The 23,811-nt window shown below is 42.4% G+C and overlaps 3 protein-coding genes across 3 annotated transcripts; 2 read left to right on the top strand and 1 right to left on the bottom strand.

Moving 5' to 3' along the window:
* Window positions 1-3,395: 3,395 nt before the first annotated feature.
* Window positions 3,396-4,756, top strand: MELLADRAFT_89494 (uncharacterized protein; the record flags this gene model as incomplete). The annotated part of the gene is made up of 2 exons (XM_007412392.1): window positions 3,396-4,587; window positions 4,638-4,756. 2 exons carry the CDS (start codon window positions 3,396-3,398, stop codon window positions 4,754-4,756), a joined length of 1,311 nt encoding a protein of 436 aa, XP_007412454.1.
* A 1,682-nt stretch (window positions 4,757-6,438) lies between these two features.
* Window positions 6,439-9,575, bottom strand: MELLADRAFT_108578 (uncharacterized protein; the record flags this gene model as incomplete). Its single annotated transcript, XM_007412334.1, has 4 exons — window positions 6,439-7,281; window positions 7,362-7,436; window positions 7,622-9,083; window positions 9,514-9,575. 4 exons carry the CDS (start codon window positions 9,573-9,575, stop codon window positions 6,439-6,441), a joined length of 2,442 nt encoding a protein of 813 aa, XP_007412396.1.
* Window positions 9,576-22,592: 13,017 nt separating this feature from the next.
* Window positions 22,593-23,372, top strand: MELLADRAFT_89491 (uncharacterized protein; the record flags this gene model as incomplete). The annotated part of the gene is made up of 2 exons (XM_007412393.1): window positions 22,593-23,195; window positions 23,259-23,372. The coding sequence occupies 2 exons, from the start codon at window positions 22,593-22,595 to the stop codon at window positions 23,370-23,372; spliced, it is 717 nt and encodes a 238-aa protein (XP_007412455.1).
* Between the last annotated feature and the right edge of the window lie 439 nt (window positions 23,373-23,811).

Genomic DNA, 23,811 nt, shown 5'->3' with positions numbered 1-23,811 from the left:
AGGAAAGCTCTGACCTGTTAGTAACTCTTTGGTATCAAATTTCAGTTACAATTTATTCCCATTCCATTACTTTAAGAATAAGTTACCAACATCAAATTGTTGAGAATCATTGATGTTTAAGTTTGATAAAGAAAAATGAAATAAGGCAAATAGGGTGATGAAACCTTTTAATCACCAAATCTAAACATTAAGATCATTGCCTACCATAACACAAGTATCTCAAGTCATAAAGAATAGTAAATAAAAAATTAATAAGTCATGTACATACATTCATGTGGTGGGAGGGACACAAAAAGCTTGATTTTGGGGTTGGCGTGCCCATGTTAGGTTTAGGTCTATTCCACTCAGTTGCTGTGTGATTATGGGTGAAAGTGTTGTTTAGCATCAATAATTTTTCTACATCACATCTCAAAGTGCTCAACTTACTCCACATCCCCTATCTGAAAGCCACTGCCAGCCATAGACTACTTCCACATCATACCAACAGTCAAGTCCTCCTTGTTGAAGTCAGGCTCAGCCAAGCGGAACCAACCTACCATTAGATGGGGCGGATTTGGAAAGCAATGGACAGGATTCTTGATGTCTGCTGAAGTGAACACATCAACAAACTTCCACCAGGCTCAATGTCACACTTTGAGGCTACATTGGATGGATATGAAATAAAAAAGATGCTATCTTTGATGTTGTTGAGCTTTTTTTATCTTGCTTTTTGCTTTTTGCGGGGATTTTCACACCTCAGATGCACGCCTCAGCGCCCCTACTATTGGCATGCCTTCAGAAAGTTCAAAATCTCCTGGGCCTGCCCAAAGTCAAAACCTGTGCCCACCACGTGAACATAAGAATAATTAAGATTTCAAACATCAGATTTCAGCCTGAGCCCTGGAACCGACACCCCAAGGGTTCCCCAAACCCCAAACCCTTGGGGTGTGGGTTTGGTCAGGCTTTTCAGGACTTCAATACATTGGGGGCCCGTAGGGTTTGGGGGTGGGGGAGGATCCCGGTATTCTCCTATAAGAACACAGGATTGTGACTTTTGAGCTCCCGCGGAATCACACTTCATGTGATCATAGAGAGCTCTCATGTTTTTGGCCAGTTTCTTAAGTTTCTGCCTTCTGTTTGCATAAGGCCAAGTTGGTGTTGTCAAAGACGGAGAAAGGTTGTGAGGGACTCCAAGGAAAGATTAAAACATACCTTGAGCTATGGATGAAGCCAGGGACTGACTTAGCAGTTTGGCAGGGGCGGGTTTCCGCGGGAGTCAAAAGTCACAATTCTGTGTGACTACCCTTTATATATGGCGGCTCTAAAGTGCCACTTGAGTCACATTGTCAAAATTGACCAAAATGACCAAAATGACCCAAAACAAGCCCCGGTGAACAGGTGCCAACCCTGGACAATGTCCAGACCCGTGGCAATCCTCAATCTCATCGAGGTCCCAGTCGATCTTATCAGCATGTTATTTTGTTGATATTCATCACTTTTGTAAGGATTGAGAGATGAAAAGAAGAGGACAATTTTTCAAGGATCTGAACATCTTGTTCAAATAAGTCGGACATCAATAAAAATCCAGTGAATGTTCAATTTCTCGCCGGACATCCAGCAAAATGTGTCTCAATCCGTGATTTCAAGTAAGGTATGCTATGTCTGTTAGCTGAAAGAGCTGAAGTACCATCAATTTCTAGGAAGACCAGCTGTTTTTAAGAGAAATAGAAGGGAAATAGTAGGTTCCCTCCAATAAAATTGTCAAAAAAAATCAGTCCGTTCAATTTTTATCCGTGGTATTCCTTCAGAATCTGTTTTTATTACTCCTATAGGGCTTCATGATTGTCTTGACTTTAGAGCTCATCACAATTGAACAAGTATAACTATTTTTTTCTTTACTCCACTGAAGTCGATGAGAGTCAATGGCGAGAAGGCAATGGGGAATCTGATGGTTCAGCCAAACAGGGTTGGCTAGGGTCGGCACCTGTTCACTGGGGCTTGTTTCGGGTCATTTTGGTCAATTTGGTCAATTTTGCCAATGTGACTCAAGTGGCACTTTAGAGCCACCGTATTTATAGGAGCATACCGGGGTCCTGGTGGGGGGCATAAGGGGTTCTCAAAGTTGGCCCGGTTTTAAGAAAACCCAGTTGACCCGGTTGCTTTTTGGCAGTAACCTTGTGTATTGAGTTGACATTTTTTGACAGATCACAGCCAAAAAGTCAACTGGGTCAACCGGGTTTTTACAAACCAGGTCTACTTTGAGAACCCCTATAGTCCTCAAAACTTTATCTGCTAGGACCCCCGGCTTCCCGCGGGCTTTAGGCATCCGGGACAACGGTCGGGGGGGCTTCTGAGAGCCGGGTTTTGATTGTTTCGGGGTAGGGCTCAGGCGCGGGGGGCTTATTAGGTATTGGCTCGGGGGCGGGTAGGCTATTACCCGCGTTTCTGGGTCGGGGCCCGAGCCCAACCAGATTTTGTGGAATCCGTGGAACGGACCTTGTGACTTGTCCGCCGAGAGGGACTTTGTTAGGTTTGGGACCGGGCACTTTACTGTGACTTTCATTCAAAGGCTTGCTGCTGGATTGGCAATTTGGCGGTAAGTCTGTCATGCAGTCCAAGGACCTAAAACTTGATATCTTTGTCCTACTTTATGGGCCAGAGTTAGATAAATCAAGTTTTTGCGGGCGAACTCGATCAAGCTTTTCAAATATATATCTTGACTGGCTCAAGATTTGATAGAAAAATATGTATGGAGATCCACAAAGCATTTCAGTTACTTCGAAGTTTCTTCTTTCAGAGAGACCTCGTAATTACCTTTATCCTTTGGCCGCCGCTCAGCAGACCTAGATGACCTTTGCCCGTGAGGGTACATAACTGGCAAGGTAAATCAGATCCATTGTCGATCCTGAGGCTTGATATAACTTTAAGGACTCGGAATAAATCGTCTCAAGATACTCCGTTTGAGCTGAGACGCGTTTAACTGAGAACTATTAAAATGTTATCTACACTAAAACTTTAACTCAATCAAAATCATCCATTCCGATTATCACAGTATTACACTATAGACAGTCACTGGGGTTTTGTATCATCTTTGTCCTATATCGTTTCTTGGTTAGATTAGATTTTTTTATATGGATTGCTTTGATCTCATTGGATCACCATCAGATTTATAGAAACCTCACCGGTTTCCGAAGTACGTATCATCATCGGAATCATTTCATCTGATTCTGACTTGAATTTCCCTTTTACAATTTTATTCACTCATTGCTTTCGCAGTCGGTCTTCCTTATCATCCCAACTCTCAGAGGATAAAAAAATACCCGTATAAATTTCACATTCCTTCATACGCTCACTTTTTCAGTTTTATCATCTTTGCTTATAATTTATTACTTGATCAAGCTAAAATAGAAATCCAAATGTTAATTTCAACTACTCTTATATCGCTCGTCTTACTTACTGCTCGTATTGCGGTATGCGCTCCTCTTGAAGGCCGTGTCTTAGAATCAAGTGATACCATCGCTTCCGGCACGGGGGTCGAGCAGCGAGTCATTCAAGAGAACAAACAAGCCACTGGTGTTGTAGAAGATTGTGGGAAGCCTCCTCCTCCTGGTGGAGGTTGTGCATGTTGTCATCAAGGACCAAGTAAAGCTAAAGTTGAAGATCTCAAGATGATAGAATCTTTAACTGATACTCCGATTACTGCTCCACATGGGTCTAAAGAAATAAAAAATCATCAAGAAGAAGAAGAAGCAAATATTCAACTTCAAGAAATTCGATCTGAATCTCTTTCGGATCATGAGATTCATTCTACCAAACCAGTACCTAATGTAGTAATCAAGACTCCAATAGATCATGAAAGCTCAGTTCAAGATACTAATCCTCCTCAATTAGAGGCTCAACCTTTCACGGAATATACGGAAGAACATGGTCACCATTGTCACGGCGAAAATTGTAACAAAAACGCTCGATCTAATCTTCCCCCTACTACTACTACTACGACTGAAGCGGCTCCGATAACTCCAGGAATTGAAGCTCCTCATACGGATCATAGCCATGACCATAGTCACGATCATAGCCATGATCATAGTCACGATAAAGGTGTACAACCTATCCTTAATTCTCAAGTTCAAAAAGATCCAGTGACCGTTTCTGATGACTCAGAAAGTGATATTGTACCTCAGGCTCAAGTCAAAGGCGCTGGACAATGCACGGGCGGCGGTTGCGGTCATCATCATGGTCCCACAAACAACGATAACTCCGAAACCTTGAGCAGTGCGAACGATAATCATGATGGCCATAGCCACGATGGCCATGACCACAATCACGATCACGAGCACGAGCACGATGATTCTTCAACTTTACAACCTATTCGTTCAGAAATATCAACTTTACCACCAAAAGACAAACACGATCATGATGATGATCATCATGGACATCATCATGGCGAACCATCAAAATATTGGACTTTAGGAAATTCAATTGAAAAGAACTGGAATCGATTTGTAAACTTTTTCAAAAACCTTTGGAAATCTATTAAAAAGAACACAAGTAAATCGATTGAAAAAGTTTCACAGTTTAGAAGAAAAACTGCTAAGAGATTTGGTATGAGTTGAGTTTTAATGTTCACTTTTTGATTTTTTTTAATTTTGTTCTTTTAGTAAAACTAGATGTTAATGATTTCGAACGTAATTTGTTTTTAAAAAAATACTCCTTTTTTGTAGGACCAAGTGGACCTATTCATAATGAAGGTGTCACCAAAGTAGAAAAAGATGAGTAAAAAGTTATCGGGCTTTTGAATGATCACACTAGATTATACATACATAGGAGAAAGAGAAATCTTGTGAAAATATTTTCGGTCTTCAATTTTCTAAATGTAGCTTATGAGATCATCTATGTTGACTTGATATGTTGCGCGTGATAAGTGTTTTTTGATTGTAGTCCAATTTAAACATACATATCTAGAATAAGGGTTCGTGATGTATTCTAATCAGGTTGAATCACTTGGATGTCTTTCTTGCTATCTTTGGTTGTTCATCTTTCAAGTAAGAATTTAAAAGTTTTTTTGCGCTTCCGAAGTGACATTTAAAACTTTTAATCCTTGTGACCACCCTTTGACAACTTGAAGAATGTTAGGAGAAGAGCTTAATTCTCTTTGTCAGGGTTCAACGATCTGCATGACCTATGTAATTTTCCAAGCACAGGAATCTTTGGTGTACATAACTTGTCCCTGTCTCCTTGAGTTTCGAATTGAGTCTATTTAAGTATAATGGCCCAATGGATCAGCTTCTGTCTCAAGCTATCGGATATCGTACTCAACAATGGATGTCACACGGTTCGACCAATCTCACCAGACTTTTTCTTTCGTAACTTCATCTTTAGACAAAAATAATGCTCAGTACTTGCGATCAAGTGTAACTATGTCTGCATGGTAGTCTCACGCTGACTTGAGCACATGGAACAGTCTTTTGAACACGATCAGGAAGTGTGGGAGCTTTAAATCACGATCAAAGAGTTCTTGATCTGTGCAACACCGGTGCTGTGCAAAAGGTTTTACCATGTGTCAATTACTTGAAATTTGAATGAGTGGCGTAAGAAATATTCCTAGTGGACTCCAGACTGTGTTGTGAGGTTGGCTTGGGTAACACCTTTTCGAGGAGGTGGCTTTGTTTATAGGAGAAACAAGTGGTAGTGGTTCAAGTTAACTAATCCCCTCGTGCATTTGTGGTGATGGGACTCAATCATCGGAAACCAAGGTCACGAAAATCAATCATGTCGTGATAGATATGGAGGGCTGTAGGACCTGGTCTTTTCAAATCCAGTCACGGTGTCAGTGAGGGAGCTTGGAATCTTTATGATCAGATATGAGCTTTGTCCATCTTGACTGATGAGGTGTACGTCGTTGAGATTCATTCAAGTAGTGCAAAATTTGATTTCTTTTCAAGATAAAAGTCAAGGAGTCTTTGTGAATCTTGAGATTTGAGCTCTGGAGCTGAATTGAATTCATCAGTTTTTTAAAGGTCGTATGTATGTATTACATAGTAGAAAAAGAAGCAAGGATGAAGAAAAAACAAATTAGTGACTTCTTTGTCAAAAAACAGCTTCCCCATCCAATCCTATTACAAAAAGAAGAAACAAAGAGATATATTTTAGTTGAGCAGGTTATGTATATAGTAAGTTTTTGGAAATGTGAAAGAGATTTATCAAGAATGAAATTAGATCATGATTATAGTATGTACTGTAATATAAACTAGAGAATGTGATACTTTGAATATTGGAAACAAAGAAAAGATGTTAGCAATCGATAACAAGGATCGGAATACGATAAACAGAAACATCGAAAACAAGAAATGTTATGAAACTCTATCAATTATTTCAAGAGCTGAGCAAGAAAAAGTATGAACATGAAAGAGATGACCAGGAGACATGGTATACTAGGTTATTATCTAGATTTTCTGAAAATTATCTAATAGCTACTGAACAAAGATCAGCCCTTTTTCTTCGATCATTAAGTAAATCAGCAATTTGCATCAAATGAGTTTCATCATCCTCATCATCACTTCCAGTAGGTGTATGTTGTGGAGAGTAAACTGAACCTGACATCTGACTCGAGGTAGTAGATCGAATTGAGTTAAAGCGTGATAACAGAGTAGATGAGAACATATTTTGGCGTTCTGTTGATGACTCTCTTTCTCCTTCCCTATTGGAGATGTCGTGTCTAGTTTGCATAGGGTTAGGTCTTTGAAGATCTGGATTCCTAGCCTGTCTATCAAACATATACTTCACATCCATTTGTTGACTTTCGTCCATCATAATACTATCGAGTTCTCCCACTTCTCTTCGTGGATGAAGATCAACTTGGCATCTTGCATCCATAGGTACTGGTTGTGTCTCAAATGCAAGACTAGCAAGGTCACGTCGTCGTTGTAATCCTTCTCCGTTTGATGCCAGGTTCATGGCTCCTGGTGGTCCATTAGTGTATTCTTGATGAATCGATAGACCTGATGATAATTGGCTCCTCTCCAACTCTCTATTCTGGCTTCTTGCCAGATTGGAGGTGACAGTTGCTTTACGGTCGTGATTGGGCTCAGTTTCGAAATTTCTTGAGGTAGGTGCCGTACGAGGTCTCGCACCAGATCGAGTAGGCCGAGGTGGTAAATTGAATTTTGTAGTTGCAGCCGTATGATAGACAGAGTTTGTCCCAGAGGTACTAGCACCGTTGTGATACTTTAGAGAAGTTGTCGGTAAGACAAATCGAGATCTAGACTGATTATGCTGAGGCGAAGGTGATGAGATGGGTGAGATCTAAGGAAGTTGGAGAAATCGAGATTTTAGAATTGAAATGGGAAATGTAATTTCCCAAGGTATCACTGAGATGTACTTACTTGAGCATCTGGAAAAACCATACCAGCTGGTGGTCTCTCAGTTGGCATATTAGATCGGTGTAGGCTTGGCGAGTGCTGTGATAGCGAAAAATCTGAGTTAACTTTTATGAAAGAGATGAGATGAGTCAAAGGAATTCTTCACCTTGATGTTGGGGTCAGCAGTTGTAGGCCGGTAACTTTGTTGGCGAGTGCCCCTCGACTGTGGATTGGCCCGGATTTAGCTATCAAGGTACTTATGGTAGAAGTGGAAAAGTGCTCACATGTTCACTTGCTTGGCGTGGAGAAGGGGTACGTAAGGAGGCCGACTTGACGTAATGCGACTGCCCTCCGGTTTGACCATGTCCCAATAACCGATATGCCTTCTCGGGGTAATATTCTAGTACTTGAACCACCGGAGGTTGTTCTACAGTTGATTCAATAGGTGGCTTAGCGGCTCGCAAAGAGCTCTTAGGAGGTAAGTGGGCTCTACGATTGGGCTCGAGGAGTTTACTAGCTCCTATGGATATTTGCAGAGCAGGTGTCACATTTCGTAAGCCTTCGGGTGTAGCTGTCCTATGAGGCCTTGATGATGATTCAGTACCAGGATGTGGATGAAGCTGAGTATTACAGAAATTGTCTGATTGAAGAGGCGATGGTTGGATCGGTTGGTCTTCGAAGACAGATACATTGGGTGAATCAGGCTGGAACACTCTCAACTCGATACCACAATCGAGTCGAGCGACTAAAAAAACAGGCGAGGCACCTGGCGCGGTTCGCAACAATTCTGGAGTTGGAGGTCGAGGTATTGGTTCATGTGAAGGTGTACTGGTCGAGACATTGGCCGTTCGAGGTCTTGCCGATGCTGGAGGGGGCTTCTTGTTAGGACGTTTGGCTTCGTCTGTAGAATTTTGACTCGTTTGTCCAAGACCTGCTGCCCCTGAGTAAGCAGATGCTTTATCATTTAGAACTCTGGCACTATGACGAGCGATGTACATAGTTTGATCAGCGAGTTGATGTTCGTCCGTGGTTTGTGATGTAGCAAGATAGACTGAAATTGTTGGTCTTCCGAGCATCGCTTTCCATTTGAATCGAGTGGCATTTTGTAGAGCGAGGTGAGAGCATAGCAACTGGGTGATGACGTCCACAAATGCACCTGAGAGATCGAGGTTGCCATCATGGGAAGTAGATTCGATTGAAAGTACAAAGGCAGCCTGAGAGAGCGTATGTACAATCTCGCCCAATTGACCAGTGTGAAGAGCTCGAAATATAGTCTGCCTGTAACCAGAAGGATGAATGGTCACAATTGGATGAATACGTAGAATAATGTTGGGTATTGAACGAAGCGTATCGAGGTGTGCAGCCGCTTCGACGGTGAATGTGAGTGAATGTGGTAAAAGAATTAAAACATGAAGAGTAATTCGAACTTCGGGATTGTTGGTTCTAGGGCTTTGTAACATTTTGCTGCGAACGATAGCATTATTTCGAACTCGCTTGGATACCCTATGGACCAAGTCATCGGCAACACGTAATATCTCACAAGAAGCAGAGACGGAGAGAAGAAGAACATTGATGTTGAAGGCTAGTGAGGTGTCTTGAGTATGCAGGTCAAGTTGGTCTGATGGATTTGACCTCATCGTATTAAGATTTTCTTCAGGTGTTGGAGTTAAATGTTGATGCGGCCAGATGAGTCTTTTGCGATGAACTGGTGGGCTATTGGTGAGTCTCATGCTGTTGAGTATCGAACTATATATAGGCGATCGAAGGCAAAGAAGATAACATTTCAAATTAGAGTCTAATGATTAATCCAATTGATCCACGAGTGCGCTAGCATTTTGTGAGAAAGAGACCTTGATGGGCCATATGGACAGGGGTGAGATATTCTGAAAGGAACGAACTCATTCAAATGAGATAAAATTATAGTACACCTTTCCAAGCTTTTTTCAACTACAAAAAAAAACGCTGAATGCACCCAAGAAAGAGCAAGAAATGTGATGCCAAGAAAATGGTGCTGATGTGGGGATCAAACAAAGAAATGCTACTGTGATGGGTTTCTTCCGAATGCGTCCAAAAATCTCGTATTGCTCTTTTCAGTGAAGGCCCACCGGTATGATGTGGGCAGAAAAAAGTCCAAAGTTGGGAAGAAGCGAAAGGAAGTGTGGGAGTCGGGACTGACTTGATGAGTGGAAGTTGCAAAAGTCGTTTGATAGTCTTGACCCCTGGTGTTACTGCAAACATGCCTGAATCGACACAGTTCAATCAGCTCTTCATCTCTTGCATTCGGAGTCAACTCGCTCCGATCAAGTCTAATGTGACAACCATACCATGAGGGCAGAGGCCATAAATGTGGCGTACCACGTGCTGAGGCAGTATGGTAGAGGTGTATCTGGTCAAAACTCACGACCGGTAGCTTAATAGTCCGGTTCCGTCAAAGGGGCTGACAAATGGTGGAGCGAAGAGTGAAAAGCGGATATGGATTTCGAGTCCGCCACGTATCTTGAACTGCTCACGAGACAAACACGCACCGGTGCAAACACAGTGGAAGAAATAACTGTGTTTGTTTACAACCACCGCTTCGCCGGCCCTTGGACGCCGGTCTAAAGATGGACCTCAGGTTCCGAGGTGGAGAACTCCCTCACGAGCTCGTTCGCTTTTCAGCATTTTTCCATCGAGACTTGGCAACGAGATTGGGGTATGTCCATTGTCTACCCATCGATTGCTTGGCTTTTGAAGGGTTATTTTTGGCCATATGACCTGCTTGACAGGAATTTCGGGTCAAGTCCATACATATCAAGCAAATCGGAGTTTTGTGATCCGATACAAATTCCGAAGGCGGAAGTGAAAGCCCCTTTTTGATCCTAAAGTCATCGACAACCGGCGTTATGGAAGCCAAGTTTGGAAGACAAATAAATATTCATGCGATAGGTAAAAACATACGTAATTGCATCAACAAACGAGGTTTGGTGTTTTGATTTCATGAGTTGTAATTTGTACATAACATACCCAAAAGAAAGGCATGCAAGGAATCAAGCACGGAATGATAAATTATACTCACGACAAATTTCAAGCTCCAGTAATTCTCATTTCTTCAATTGTTGACTAATCTGCTGTTGTGAGGACCATTGGTAAATTTCGGGGTGATGGGAGTTGGAACTAGTTTTGACAGACGGGAATGGTAGCAGACGAAGGGAAGTGTTAGTTACAGATGTGAAATGATGTCAGAATAAATCTAGGAAGACTGACATTAGACAATTCGATAAGAGAGGATTGGGAATCTAATCTCAAAGAGGAAGAGACGTCAGTGTAGCTTTAGATCGAGAAGTTGGTCTTCCTAAATTTCCTCAGTATCTTTTTGTAATCTTTTTTATACATTCATCCAACATCATTATCAACAAAATAGCTACAGTGTGTCTAATACTAGTATACAAATTTTGTTAAATCATTCGAATCGTAAAAAAGTACAAAATTTTTGTTTAATCCATTCAAAGAAACTCTTCGTTTTTCTTTAAAAGATCAGTAACCTATCATGCAACATGCTGCTAAAGTTATCAATGACCAGACAGCTAAATTCGATGCTATCGATGACCTCCTCATCAAGTATCATAAGTCGGGAGGGAGCAACAAGTACGACATGCGCTGGCTCCGCGACCAAGTCGCTTCGTTCTTTTCCCCTTCCGATCCGAATTTCAATTACCACTTTTCAGCAGTGGCGAGGAATGCTATCCAGTTCGATTTGGGATCCAAACGGCCAGTCTACGCTATTTCAGGCAAAGACGCTGTCTTACCGCCTCCTGGCGAAGCGCTCTCTTGCGTTCCCGTCGTTCTGGACCCTTCCTGGTGGCCTAGAGACCTGGAAAACGAACTCTATTCAGCCCCCAAGAGTTTCGTCTTTCACCCTCCAGCCTCGAAAGAAGCTATTCCTATCGTCGCTTCTGGATCTGGATCAAACGCTGTCCTTAATACAGCAGAAGACTTCGACCGTAAACCATCTGTCTTCCTCGAACCCCCTCTTTTGGAAAGAATTCTCCTAAGAGGAACAATCGGTCCTGAGGATTACTCTCTTAAATCCTTATCCTCACATTCCGTGTCTTCAAAACGGTCCCGCCATCGAAGTCCTCGGCGTAGGCATTCTCGGGACAAAGCTTCGGCTGCGCCTCCGAACCTTTCACGACGTGAGAGAAGACCTCCCTTGGTTCTTTCCAAGAGCCAAGGTCGAGGTGTTGATTTCAACCAAATCCCGATCCTGGAAAGGGTCCTACCTCTTCATTCTTCCGGCTTACCTGTTGACCATCGGCAAGACAAGGGTAAAGGTCGAGAACATCCTTCTCCCCCTATTGTTCGCGAAAGAAGCTCTTATCAAAGAAGAAGTAACACTCCTCCTTCACCTCCAGCGAACCGTAAGCGACGTAGAGACTTGTCATCGTCCCCATCCAGTCGAAGCAGCTCTAGTTCTTCTTCCTACGATAGTCGTCGACGGACCCCTAACCACGACCAGGCGAGATCTGCTTCACCAGTCGCCAAAGAGTCCGCTTTGGCTCTTCTCACGGTTCCAATCGAAAAGCTTAAAAACCGTAAAGCTAGCGCTATGTCGCTTATCATTCAGAGCATGGTTAGAGAATATTCTCAACATTCTAAGAAAGCCTTGTCTCTATACAACACAGGTCCAAACAAACCTCCCGGATTTCCTTCGTCCATGTCGAAAGACTTACTGGAATATAAGTACATCGAAATTGAAAAACTCTTTGGCAAAATGTCTTCAAAACCTTCCTCTGAGACCTTCATTTTTAGCAAGAAATCGAAAGGTCTGGACATCTGTGGTATGGTCAAACCTAAAGAAATCAAAAGCATGGCAGATTTCCTTCAAATCTTGGATATCCTTCGAGACGCCTACCATGCAGCTTTTTCACCAGCGTCTGATTCAATCGACGACTATTTCGACTACATCAAGAGCCTTTGTAACTGGCAGGAAGAGTGTGATTGGCGGAATGTCATGGAGTTCGACGGCGTACTTCGTCAAAAATTTTCCGAGTACACCTGGATCACCTTTGGGGATTACAAAGCTGCTGAACTCAGGCGTTTGGAAGCGCGTAGTCTCAATAAGCCAGCTCCAATTCCAGAACACACCCCACAGGCCTCTTCATCAAAAAGATCTAAACAACCTTCGTCCTCTCAAGTTCGCCCTACGAAAGAACAACCAAAATCAAAAGCTAAGCCAAAGAAAACAAAAAGGACGTCCTTCAACTACCCTCTCAAAGATTGTGCAGGCAAGCCTTTATCTGGCCAGCCTTGCAACTTATGGAACACTAATGTTTGCCCATATTCCGACGACGACTGCAACCGAGCGCATCACGTATGCAACAAGTTGGGATGCGAACTTGATCACAGAGGAGGCATCGTCCACAGACGTGCCTAATGCTAGAAAATTCCTTCACAACTTGGAGATTGACGCTCTGTCAGAAGGATTTTCGGCCTCCGTCAATTTTTCCATCACAGCAGACCCTCTGCCATCTGCTCCATCTTTAGAATCCGACATATTCGCAGCTCGAGCTATCAAGAGAAGACCCGACATATTTCAGATTCACACACCCATCAACGTCAGGCGCCTCAAATTCCTCCTCAAGAACCACCCAAATCAACCTTTTGTAAACTCTGTCATCTTAGGTTTAAGAGAAGGTTTCTGGCCAGTAGCCGACAAACCATCTGATTTGACTGCCCAGTACCCAAATCATGTTTCAGGACCTGAAGACTTAGCTGTTCTGATCAAGACACGAGACTCAGAAATATCCTTAAAACGTTATTCTCCTCCGTTTAAAATCCTTTTACCCGGAATGAAAGTATCACCCTTATGTTTAGCCACCAACCAAACGTCAGGAAAAGTGCGTATGTGCACGAATATGAGTTATGGAAAACCTTCTCCTAACAGTCTTATTCAACGAGATAAAATCAAACTCAAACTAGATACCATAGCATCCTTCATTCCTTTCCTACTCTGGCGACACCATTTTAATAAAAAATCTTTAATGTGGAAATCAGATGTAGATTCCGCATTTAGAATCTTACCAGTTTCTCGACAGTGGCAGGACAGGCAGGTGGTATCCATAGACAACGCTTACCACGTCGACCGTTGTGTAAATTTCGGTAGTGCGAGCTCCCCTCACCTTTGGTGCTGCTTTTTCTCTTTGATCCTGTGGATAGCTTTCTATGAGCTTGGCATTACAGAGTTAAATGCGTACATGGACGACTCGTGGGGGGTAGGTGCTCCCACAGATATAGTCTCTTTCAAAGGTCACAAGATACCACTCAATCAGGCCAAGTTCCTCAAATTGTTTGACTTTCTGAACATTCCTTGGAATTGGAAAAAGCAGGTCTTCGGCGCGCAATTGGACGTTATCGGTTTCAAAATTGACTGCGACATAATCTCAATTGCTCTACCTGACGAGAAACGGCTAGCCCTCGTTCAAGCCCTACGGGTTTCCTCGTCCCCAGATCCCAACCCCTCGTCGCCTGGCAACAAATCACAGGCTGGGCCAACTGGGCCATTGTTACGATCCTACATGTAGCACTCGTGACAGATACATGACATGTCACTGAGAGTATCTATTCACTCGTTGTATTACGTAGTTGCTTTCCTTCTCATCCAACAATCAATATACAAACCTGATTGCTTGGTCCTGAACTCCTTCATTCCCACGACGAGCCCAAACCCCCCTGAGCTGGGCCTAACATATTGTCGGATCTCTTCAATTAGGAATCAAGGAAGAAGAACTAGATTAAACTCAGAAGAAACCGATTAGATAATTTAAAGTTAAACTTACTGAACTGAACTGAGACCAAGATTAAGATTACTGAATCATACAATCGACTGAATCGAAGTATTGAGAACTGAATTGAATTATCAAGATTAGATACAATTGAAACTTAGATTGAACTGAAAACTTACTTCGGAACGAACGCCACAACATCACCATCTTACAGAACCCCCACACTCGGAGACGCTGACTCCGACGACGACGAAACTGAAACCACTCACAGTCACCCATTCGTCGATTCTGTAACTCATCTTATTACTGATCCCGCTGTCGGAATGGAAGATATACAGAGACAATTAAATGAACTGTCGGCATCACTAGCAAACAAACGCAACCTTCGTGAACAAGCTGAGCGTCGATCAAATGAAGCCGAAGCAAGACTCGCTGCTATTGAAGCGAGTGCTCCTAACTCTCAGCAATCTACTGCTGCGCCTCCTCCTGCCCCAACTTACACTCACCAGGAAGTCGCACCTGTTCCCAAAGGGCCAAAGGTAGCAACGCCCGATAAGTTTAGCGGCACTCGAGGAGGTCCTGCTGAGATCTTTGCAACCCAAGTCCAGTTATATCTCCTGGCCCATCCGTATCAATTCCCTGATGACCGCAGTAAAGTCGTATTCACGGTTTCTTACCTTACCGGTGCAGCAAGCAGCTGGGCTCACCCGTTAACTTTGGAATTACTGGATAACTCAACATCTCATTTGGTCACATTGGATTGCTTTATCACTAATTTCAAAGCAATGTATTTCGACACGGAAAATAAATCAAAGGCGGAACGTGCGTTGCGTACTTTAACTCAGAAAGGATCAGTGGCCACGTAAACACATGAATTCAACTTGTACGCGACTGCCACGGGTTGGGAGGTTCCTACTCTCATCAGCCACTACGGACAGGGATTGAAAAAAGAAATTAGAGTCGCGATGGTTATGGTTCAAGAAAAATTCACTAGTATTGAACAGATAGCGAACCTTGCAATCAAACTCGATAGCAAAATCCACGGAGCTACTAGCACCGCCACAACCTTTCATGTTCCTACCGCTGATCCAAATGCGATGGACATATCGTCAGGTTTCGTTAAATTATCTGACGAAGAGCGTACTAGACGACTAAGGACTGGGTCTTGTTTTCATTGCGCTGGTCAAGGTCATATAGCTGCAGATTGTCCTGTGAAGAGAAATGAGAGGAAGGGAAAGAAGCGTGGAGGTTTTAATGGTCCTAGTAGTTTCAGACATAAGATAGCAGAATTAGAAGCTAAGGTGGCAGCGATGGGATCTTCAGTTGTGAATCAATTAGATCAAGTAGAAGGGAGCAGTAAGGCCGATCAATCAAAAAATGGCGGTGCTCAGGAGTGAGTGTGCCTATCCTGAGCCACCAGAGGGAATTAGATGACATAAAATTAGGAGCGAGTAGATTTCATTCATGCAATTTAAATGATCCACGTCTGTTTTTGCGTACCTCAATTTCAATGTCCCAATTCCCTCGAGCCACACAACCTTTTCCCTTTGATGCCCTGTTCCTTATCGACTCTGGTGCCACACACAATGTGTTGAGTGAATCCAAAGCCACCGAGACAAATATTATTCGATTGGCTGATCACACTACCAGAGTGGTGACCGGCTTTGATGGATCAAGAAGTCAATCCTCTCACGAAATCAATTTATTTATGAAGAACGACTCATCACTGACAAACTTTATTATCACAAAGATCAAAGATTCTTATGATGGAATTTTAGGCATACCCTGGATCAGACAGAACTATCACCTCATCAACTGGAGTACTGGAGAGATTGCCAACACTCATACTGACGTTGCAGCCATTGAGGCTTTGTCCAGACCGACACCACCCTTACAGGACCTTGATATGGAGCCCGTGAGGGAAGCTAGGCAAAGTGACAAGGGGATGTGTATCGCATTTGATACGTTAACATCCCCGCAACGTGCGTATGATTCTGTCTCCTCGATTCATTCTTTTGAAACAGTCGGCGATCACCGTATTCCTATGAATTCACAGCATACGACGAGAACAACTACTTCAAATGACGATCAACACACCAAGCCAGGCATTGCAGCTGTTAACTCAGCTTCGTCAAATCCGAAAACCACCCCGGAGGATCCTGACGTGATGCTAACGGGGAAAGCTAGGAATTTAGACGAGGGGATGTGTGCCTTAGATGGCAAGCTTACATCCCCGCAATGTGAGTTCGATAACGAAACCAATCCATTATCTCCCGAGACAGCTAGCAAGCTTCTTTTGATTCCAAATTCACAGATCCCACCCTCGAATGACGTGATATTAGAAGATACGAAAAACAGCCCAGTACTAGAGACCTCCATCGCAACTGTTGCAACAGTTTCGTCAGCTCTGAAAAAACCCCCTACGGATCCCATTTTGAGGCCTACGGGGCATGCTAGGAAACTTGACGAGGGGATGTGTGTCGATACTGACACGTTAACGTCCCCGCGATGTGAGTCCGATATTCCTCTTCCATCCACACATTTTGTAAGGAAACCACTATTTACCGCCCGGAAAAAAAAACCCGAAGCCCCCTTTTTTTGGGGCATTACCCGATGGTACCCGAGAGTACCCGAATCTTTCTGCGCTAAACACGGCCCCGACGGGCTGCTCCCGGGCTGAGAATGCGGGCAGAACGGCGATTCACAGCCCATGGGGGCTTATCACCACCAGACCGGGCTTAGGGTGCGGGCTACTAGCCCTCATATGAATGATACCACGCATACAGATACCTCACCATCCATTGAAACTTCATCATCACATCCATCACATCCATCACCCAATCGAACCGACCAGGGAAACAAACGTTGTGGAAAGCAATTCCTATGATCACGTCTTAATCTCATATCATTTTTTTTATTATTACATTAGATCAACTCACAACAGAAAAAAGAAAAGATCCATAAATCACACTCTTCAATTTTTATCAAGGCATGTGGACTCAAGACAAATAATCAAAATCATCATTTCAATTCAAATTATCACTATATGGATCTTGTTATTCTCAATGAACATCAATCTTACATTCAAAATGGTATATTTTATACAGACATAGAAGTTCAAATAAAAACAATACATACAAAAAAGATAAATAAATGAGATACATACATACCTTGGAAAAAAAAAGAGGGTCAAAAATTGAAAATGTCAACATTGATGTTACACAAATAAGATTAGAATTGATGAATCAAGAATGAAAACTCACCTAGTAGATTAATCAATCCCCAAACAGTTGATCTACAAGAAAGAAGTCAAGAATCGAAATTGGAATCTATGCAGCTATGAACTAACATTAAAGCAAGTCAGGAGAAAGTGGAGAAGTCAGTTTAAATGATGCAACAGAATAGAAGAAAAAAAAAACTTACCTAAATGATCAAGAAGTCGAAATTAAAATTGAAGTCAAGAGAGTTGAAAATTGATTAAGAAGGCCTACAATCAAATTTAAATGAATTAATCTTAAACAATTGATGCAAAGTTCAAAATCGAATGACAGACAAATAAAGAAACAATATAACTTGTCATTATTGTGTAAGAGAGTGGAGAAAAATGTTAAGAACAGACCTCAAAATCAAAATCTAGATAGACAAAGATGAAAGAGAAAGTAACAAAAGACTTACAAGATAGATCAGAGCTCAAGATCGAAATTGAATTGAATGTTTATGAAGATTGTAGTTGAAACAGGCTGAGATCGAAATGGAGTTGGTGTAGTTAGAGACTGAATTGATTGATATTGAAGTGAAGGTGGTTAGAGTTGAGTAGTGATCGAGATAGAGGGGTCCTATGGAAGCTTTTGTTTCAACTTATCAAATAGATACCTAGAAGCGAAATGAAAAGGGAATCAAAATTTTAAACAAAGAAGATAAAGTTAGTAAACAAGAACAAACAAAGATAAAGAAATGAAAGAACTTACTTAAATGAAGATCAAGATCAAAGGTCAGAATCGAAACTGAATCCATCAATCTATTCATCAGATACAATAAGAATAGAAAAAAAAGGAAACAGAATAGACATTCGATTTTGAGGTCTGAAGTTAAAACTAATGAAAAACTTAATAGAAGGATCGATTTTGAGGGTTTAAATTGAGATAGAGAAAGAGGGTGGTGTCAGTGTTGTGCAAGATGAATAGTAGAAAGAAAGTTAAGAGAGAAAAGACTTACATATTTATCAAGATCTAAATCAAAGATCAGAATCGAAATTGAAACTAAATAGGAATTCGATTTTGAGGTCCAAAGTTAAAACTAATGAAAACAAAGAAAGGAGGTAAAGGAGTCAGTATGAGAACAAACAAAGAAGTGAATGGGAAAAGAAACTTACTTAAATGATGTCAAAATCGAAATCTAAATACATAAAGTCAAGGATGGGATAGTGTAGAAGAAGAGAAAAGAAATCAAACTTACATTGTAAATCGATAGTGTGAAGATCGAGCTGGAGATTGAGGATGGAGTGCGATCGAGAGGTCCAGATCGAAAGAGAGTGGAGGAGGTTGAGGTAGAGGTGGAGACGAGTGAATGAATAAAATAAAACTAAATCGAAAATCGACGGAAATCCAGTTGTGTCGTGACTTACAAGTGAAGTCCGATCGGAGGTAGTAAGTGGAGGTCAAATTGAAATTTCAAAAGAAGAGGGGTCTTGTTCGTTCGTGTGTCTGTGGAAAGAATCGCATCATTTTCATTCTTTTTTGGGATCCATCGGAGGGATCATCGTGTTTTTTTTGTGTTATTTGCGTATCAGTGTTGATCAAAGAGTGTTCTAAGTTTTTTTTTAAAGTGTTCTAGTGTTCTGATTGTCGTATCAGTGTTCGTGTCTGGGTCTAAGTGTTATAATCGTGTCTTCATGTGTCCTTGAGAACGTATCAGTTTTTTTTAGTGTTCTATCAAAGAATTAGAATATCATCTTTAGTTAGTGTGTCCGATTAAATCAAGTTCTTTGAGTATTAAAAGATAAGAAAGATAGATGGAGAAAACATAACCTCTATTGTTGTTTAGATTATCATTTGTAGTGATTAGTGTCTTGAAGAGGATCATTGTGTTTTTTTTTCTTATATTTTCTGTTTGCTGAGCTCGGTCAGAAATCAGTCATCAACTCGTCAGGTTAGATTACAGTTTGAAATTACCTCAGACCGGGTTGAGTCAGGGCTGTAGTTGTTACATTTACAATTTTTACAATTTCACTTTTACATTAAAACTATTTACAATTTCACTTTTACATTAAAACTATTTACAATAAAACTCAACATCAACATAGTTTTGTATCACCCTCTCATATAGTGTAGTGTGGGGTACCGTTGGAATCCGCCAGATCTTGCGGATCTTCTAGTGATATTAGAATAGTGTTACGGATTAGATTTGAGAAGGTAGAAATTTGTTAGAGAATTGCTTCCGTGATTTTTTTATTTTTTTGAACTTTTATTTAAAGGTTGAGGGCAGTCTACGACAACCATAGTTTCACCTGTGTGGTTATTCTTTCTGCGCGGTGATTCTTCCCCTCTCCGGCTCAGCCTACGCTACACAGCGTAGGAGTTCTACAACGTGTATCCACCGGATTTGCATGAAGATGATTTTGCTTACGATGGTAAGCAATTTTCCCTACATTGCACTTTTCACTTCCTCTAGTCATACTAACCCCATCGTATCTTCTATCTCTATCGTATCCTCTTCAGCTGTCCTCAACGCTCCCTTTCAGCTGGACTAACCCCTTTCAAACCGGCAACAACAAACCCTCTGCGTTCACCATCTATATAATGAAGCGAAGTCGCAAAGGACAGACCCTGAACGATGACCGACCGAAGGGTTCGCTGAACCCAACTCTCACTTACCCTATGCCACAACCCAGCTCAACACTACCGATTACATTACCAACAAACAACTCTGTTATCCACCACCACGTCTATGTCCCATCTCAAACTAATTATGTAGCTGGACCTTTGGCTCAACCCCACGTCTATATCCCGTCTCAAACGAATTATGTAGCTGGACCTTCGCCTCAACCCCATCTCGTGTGGCACTCAACTCCTGGCTTCCCATACCCACCATCGACTCAGTTTGTGTTTTCGAATCCCCCTGGAACACCATCTTTTCCACCCACTGTGTCACAAATACAACCTCAGCATCTCGATTTGTCAAGAGGTCAAGCTCAAGCTGTATCAAGCGGAACAGATATCCTTTCACTTCCTATGCACTCGATCACGCGTGTCAACAATGCGAACCTTCCATCATCACACTTGAACCCTACTAGTACCACCTGTGAAAGCGATAGTGTTGTTACAAATGAAGTACCACCTGAATTAAACGAGAGTAGCATCTTACAAGAGTTTGATTTGGCCAACGACAAGCGAGACAATGAATGGCCTCCTATTGGTGAGTTCAGTTCGCTTTTCTTTTTCTTTATTCAAATCTATGATAGTTATTCGATCTGATTCCTCATCAACTCAAAACAGGAGCGGCTCCAGTTCGGTTGATGCAATCACCAAAAATCGGGAAACCTTTCTATGAGAAGGACGCTGGCATAATGTATCTGAATGCGGTCGCACGGTATCAAGGATACGTTTTATCTGTCAAGAGCCACAAGACCGACATGCACAGAGAGACGGTACGGATCTATCTAGAGTGTTCCCGGGCAGCAAAACCGACAAAGAAGAAAAAGAAGAATAAATCAACTGGGGTTAAGGACAATGAGGATGATCACGACGATGCTGATCACAACGAAGCTGATGAGCCAAAGGAGAAGCGTGCATCCTCTTCCAAGAAGACGGGATGCACCTTCGAGGTTTCACTCAATTTTCACGCCTCTAAAGGACGGTGGTTTGTCACTTCAGATGCCGACCGAAACCCTCTAAAAGCGAAACACAATCATCCGGCTTTTGAACATCTATACGAAGAAAGTCGATATCGGCAAATCAATCCGGAAAACGACAAGATCATTTCATTCCTAACTTCGGCTGGAGTTCGACCTCGCAACATTCGGCCAATTCTCAAAGTTCAAAGCGGTACCGACGTTCTTGTGCGCGATATCTACAACTCCCGGGCACGTCAAAAGAAATGCTGGCTCAATGGACGAACACCCATTCAAGGGTTGTTCGACTTAGTAACCAAACAGAAATGGGCTTTCCGAACGGTTACTTCAGACAACGGCACCCTTCAGTCTTTTTTCTTTGCAAGTCCTGAGGCCATCCAGCTTGCAAGACGATTTCCTACCGTCTTGGGCATCCACTGCACCTATAAAACCAATCGGTTCAACTTACCACTACTCCACATAGTCGGTACCACCAACGCCCACAAGTCTTTTACTGTAGCCCTTTGTTTCTTACACAGTGAGACCGAAGATGCTTACGAGTGGGCCATGCAACAGCTGAAGTCGATTGTGTTTGACTCCGATGAAACAGTTAGTCTCCCTCGAACCTTTGCCACCGACGCCGAACCAGCACTTTTTAATGCAATCAACACTATCTTTCCGGACTCTGTACACATATTATGCATCTGGCATATCAATGAGAACATTGGCAAGAACTGTAAGAAGAATTTCAAAACCAACGATGAATGGGAAGATTTTATGAAAGTATGGAATCAGTTTACTTGCTCAACTACTCCCGAAGAATATGATATCAACTTGAAAGCTCTCACTGTCCTCGCTAAAAAACACAACATTCTCGAATACTTGGAGCGCAATTGGCTTCATCGAACGAACAAGTTTGTATCTCTTTTTACATCATCAACACCCCACTTCGGGAATTCCTCTACATCCCGGGTCGAAGGTAGTCACTTTGGTTTGAAAACTTTTCTCGAAGGCCGCAACAACGATTTTCTAACATGTTTTAATGCATTCAAGCGACATGGGGAACATCAGTACAACGAGATAATGATATCTTTCGGAATTGAGAAGGGTAACACGCTTCAAGACATACCACCATTCCTTAAGGACCTTCACGGCGTGATATCCCATTTTGCTATCAAGGATATAGCCGCCCAGTATGAGAAGATATCTCAGACTCAACTGCAACCTGACCGGCCTTGCACTAAGACATTCCGAACCGCTTGGGGAATGCCATGTAGTCATGACATTGCTGCTGCACGCGAGGTATCTGACACTCTATCGCCTGACTTAATTCATGATCAATGGCGGCTTGTGATGGACATCGCCCCCCATTCTCGACAAGGCCTTCATAATGCCGCACGTTCAAAATTCAATGCCTTATTGAATCTACCAGAACATTCCCTCCGTAAACTATACGAGGAAGTCGATCTTATCAAAACCGGACGGTACTCATTAGTTCCTATATTACCACCTGAAGTCAAGCACAACAATCGAGGTCGACCTCGCACTGGGAGCCAAAAACAACCAGCTGTCTCTAAGAATGGTCGATGGAAATCTCAACATGAAGTTGAAGAAACGAAGAGAAAAAAAAAAGAAAAAGCAAAACGAAGACGACTTGAAGAAGATATGACTCGAGAAGAGGCAATGTTGGATGAAGACTCTGAGGATCAAGGAGTATCTGAAAGCCATTCAAAGCCTGAAGGTGTCACAAAAGAGTCTGACACTCCCTCTACCTTATCAAATCCGATCAATGGTCCCTCTACCTCGTTGATTCTGATAGCTACCCCTCAATCATCCAACCCAATCCCCACCACCAAACTTTACAAATGTAGCAAATGCCGCCAACCTGGACATCGGGCCAACAAATGTCCGGTTAACCAGTCGCATTCTCAACCTACCGATTTGTTTAATGCCACTCAACCTCAACCTGACGATTTCTTTGATGCCACTCAACCTACCGATTTGTTTGCTACTCAACCTACCAATGATTGTGAACAAGGTTTGTTTTTTCAGGAGGAGAGTGAACACAACAAGGCATTGTTACTGTTTACTGAGGATTCCGAAAGTCAAAGTGGGTCCGACACAGAAAATGACGAAGCACTTTGTCCATTTTGCGATGAAGAGATGCCTGCGAACCCATCCGATAAACTTCTCTCTTTGCGGGCCGAACTGCTGGCTATGCCCGAAATAACTCAGGGGATTGGTCGCTCAGGATCAAGGAGTCTTCCAGTAAGTTAAACCCCATTCTAACAATTGTATTCAATTGTTGACCTTATGGATTTCATTTTTCAGTTCGCACAAACGGCAACTTTTTGCGGCCTTCATGAGGCAGAGCGCCATATAATTCCCAAAGGTATCAGTGAAGGCTGGCCAACCTCAATCAACTTCAACGGTCTTGCGAGGTGAGACCCAACTTGTACTTTGTCTGTAACACCACTGGCTGACATCATATAAGTTAAAGGCAAACCGTGTTCGCCGGCAAAACTCGACAAAACTCCCAATTAGTACTTTCAATTTGGAGGTTTACGCGTCCTTTGAGTAAAATCCCTGGCTCAAGCGTTCGCCTCATCATCTAATGTCAAGCTCCCATAGAGATCATATCATCTCAATCCTGTCCAATCCTTCAACACTTCAACTTCAACTGCAATCATGAACTATAATCAGGACCTCACTTCAATCTAAACCCCTTATCTTCTTTCCCAACTCTCAATCAGTTCGTTCTCATCCGCTCACCTTCCTCCCATTTGAATCAAAGTGACCACCCAATCTTTGAACCATCAAGCATGTTTTTGATGAGGGCCATTCGACTGTTGGATTGGTGTCAATCAAATCAGAATCAGCCACC

The sequence above is a fragment of the Melampsora larici-populina genome, assembly GCF_000204055.1.
Source record: "Melampsora larici-populina 98AG31 unplaced genomic scaffold MELLAscaffold_30, whole genome shotgun sequence".
Lineage (NCBI taxonomy): Eukaryota > Fungi > Basidiomycota > Pucciniomycetes > Pucciniales > Melampsoraceae > Melampsora > Melampsora laricis-populina.
The sequence above is the reverse complement of the archived record's forward strand: the minus strand, read 5'-3'. Positions and strand labels throughout refer to the sequence as shown.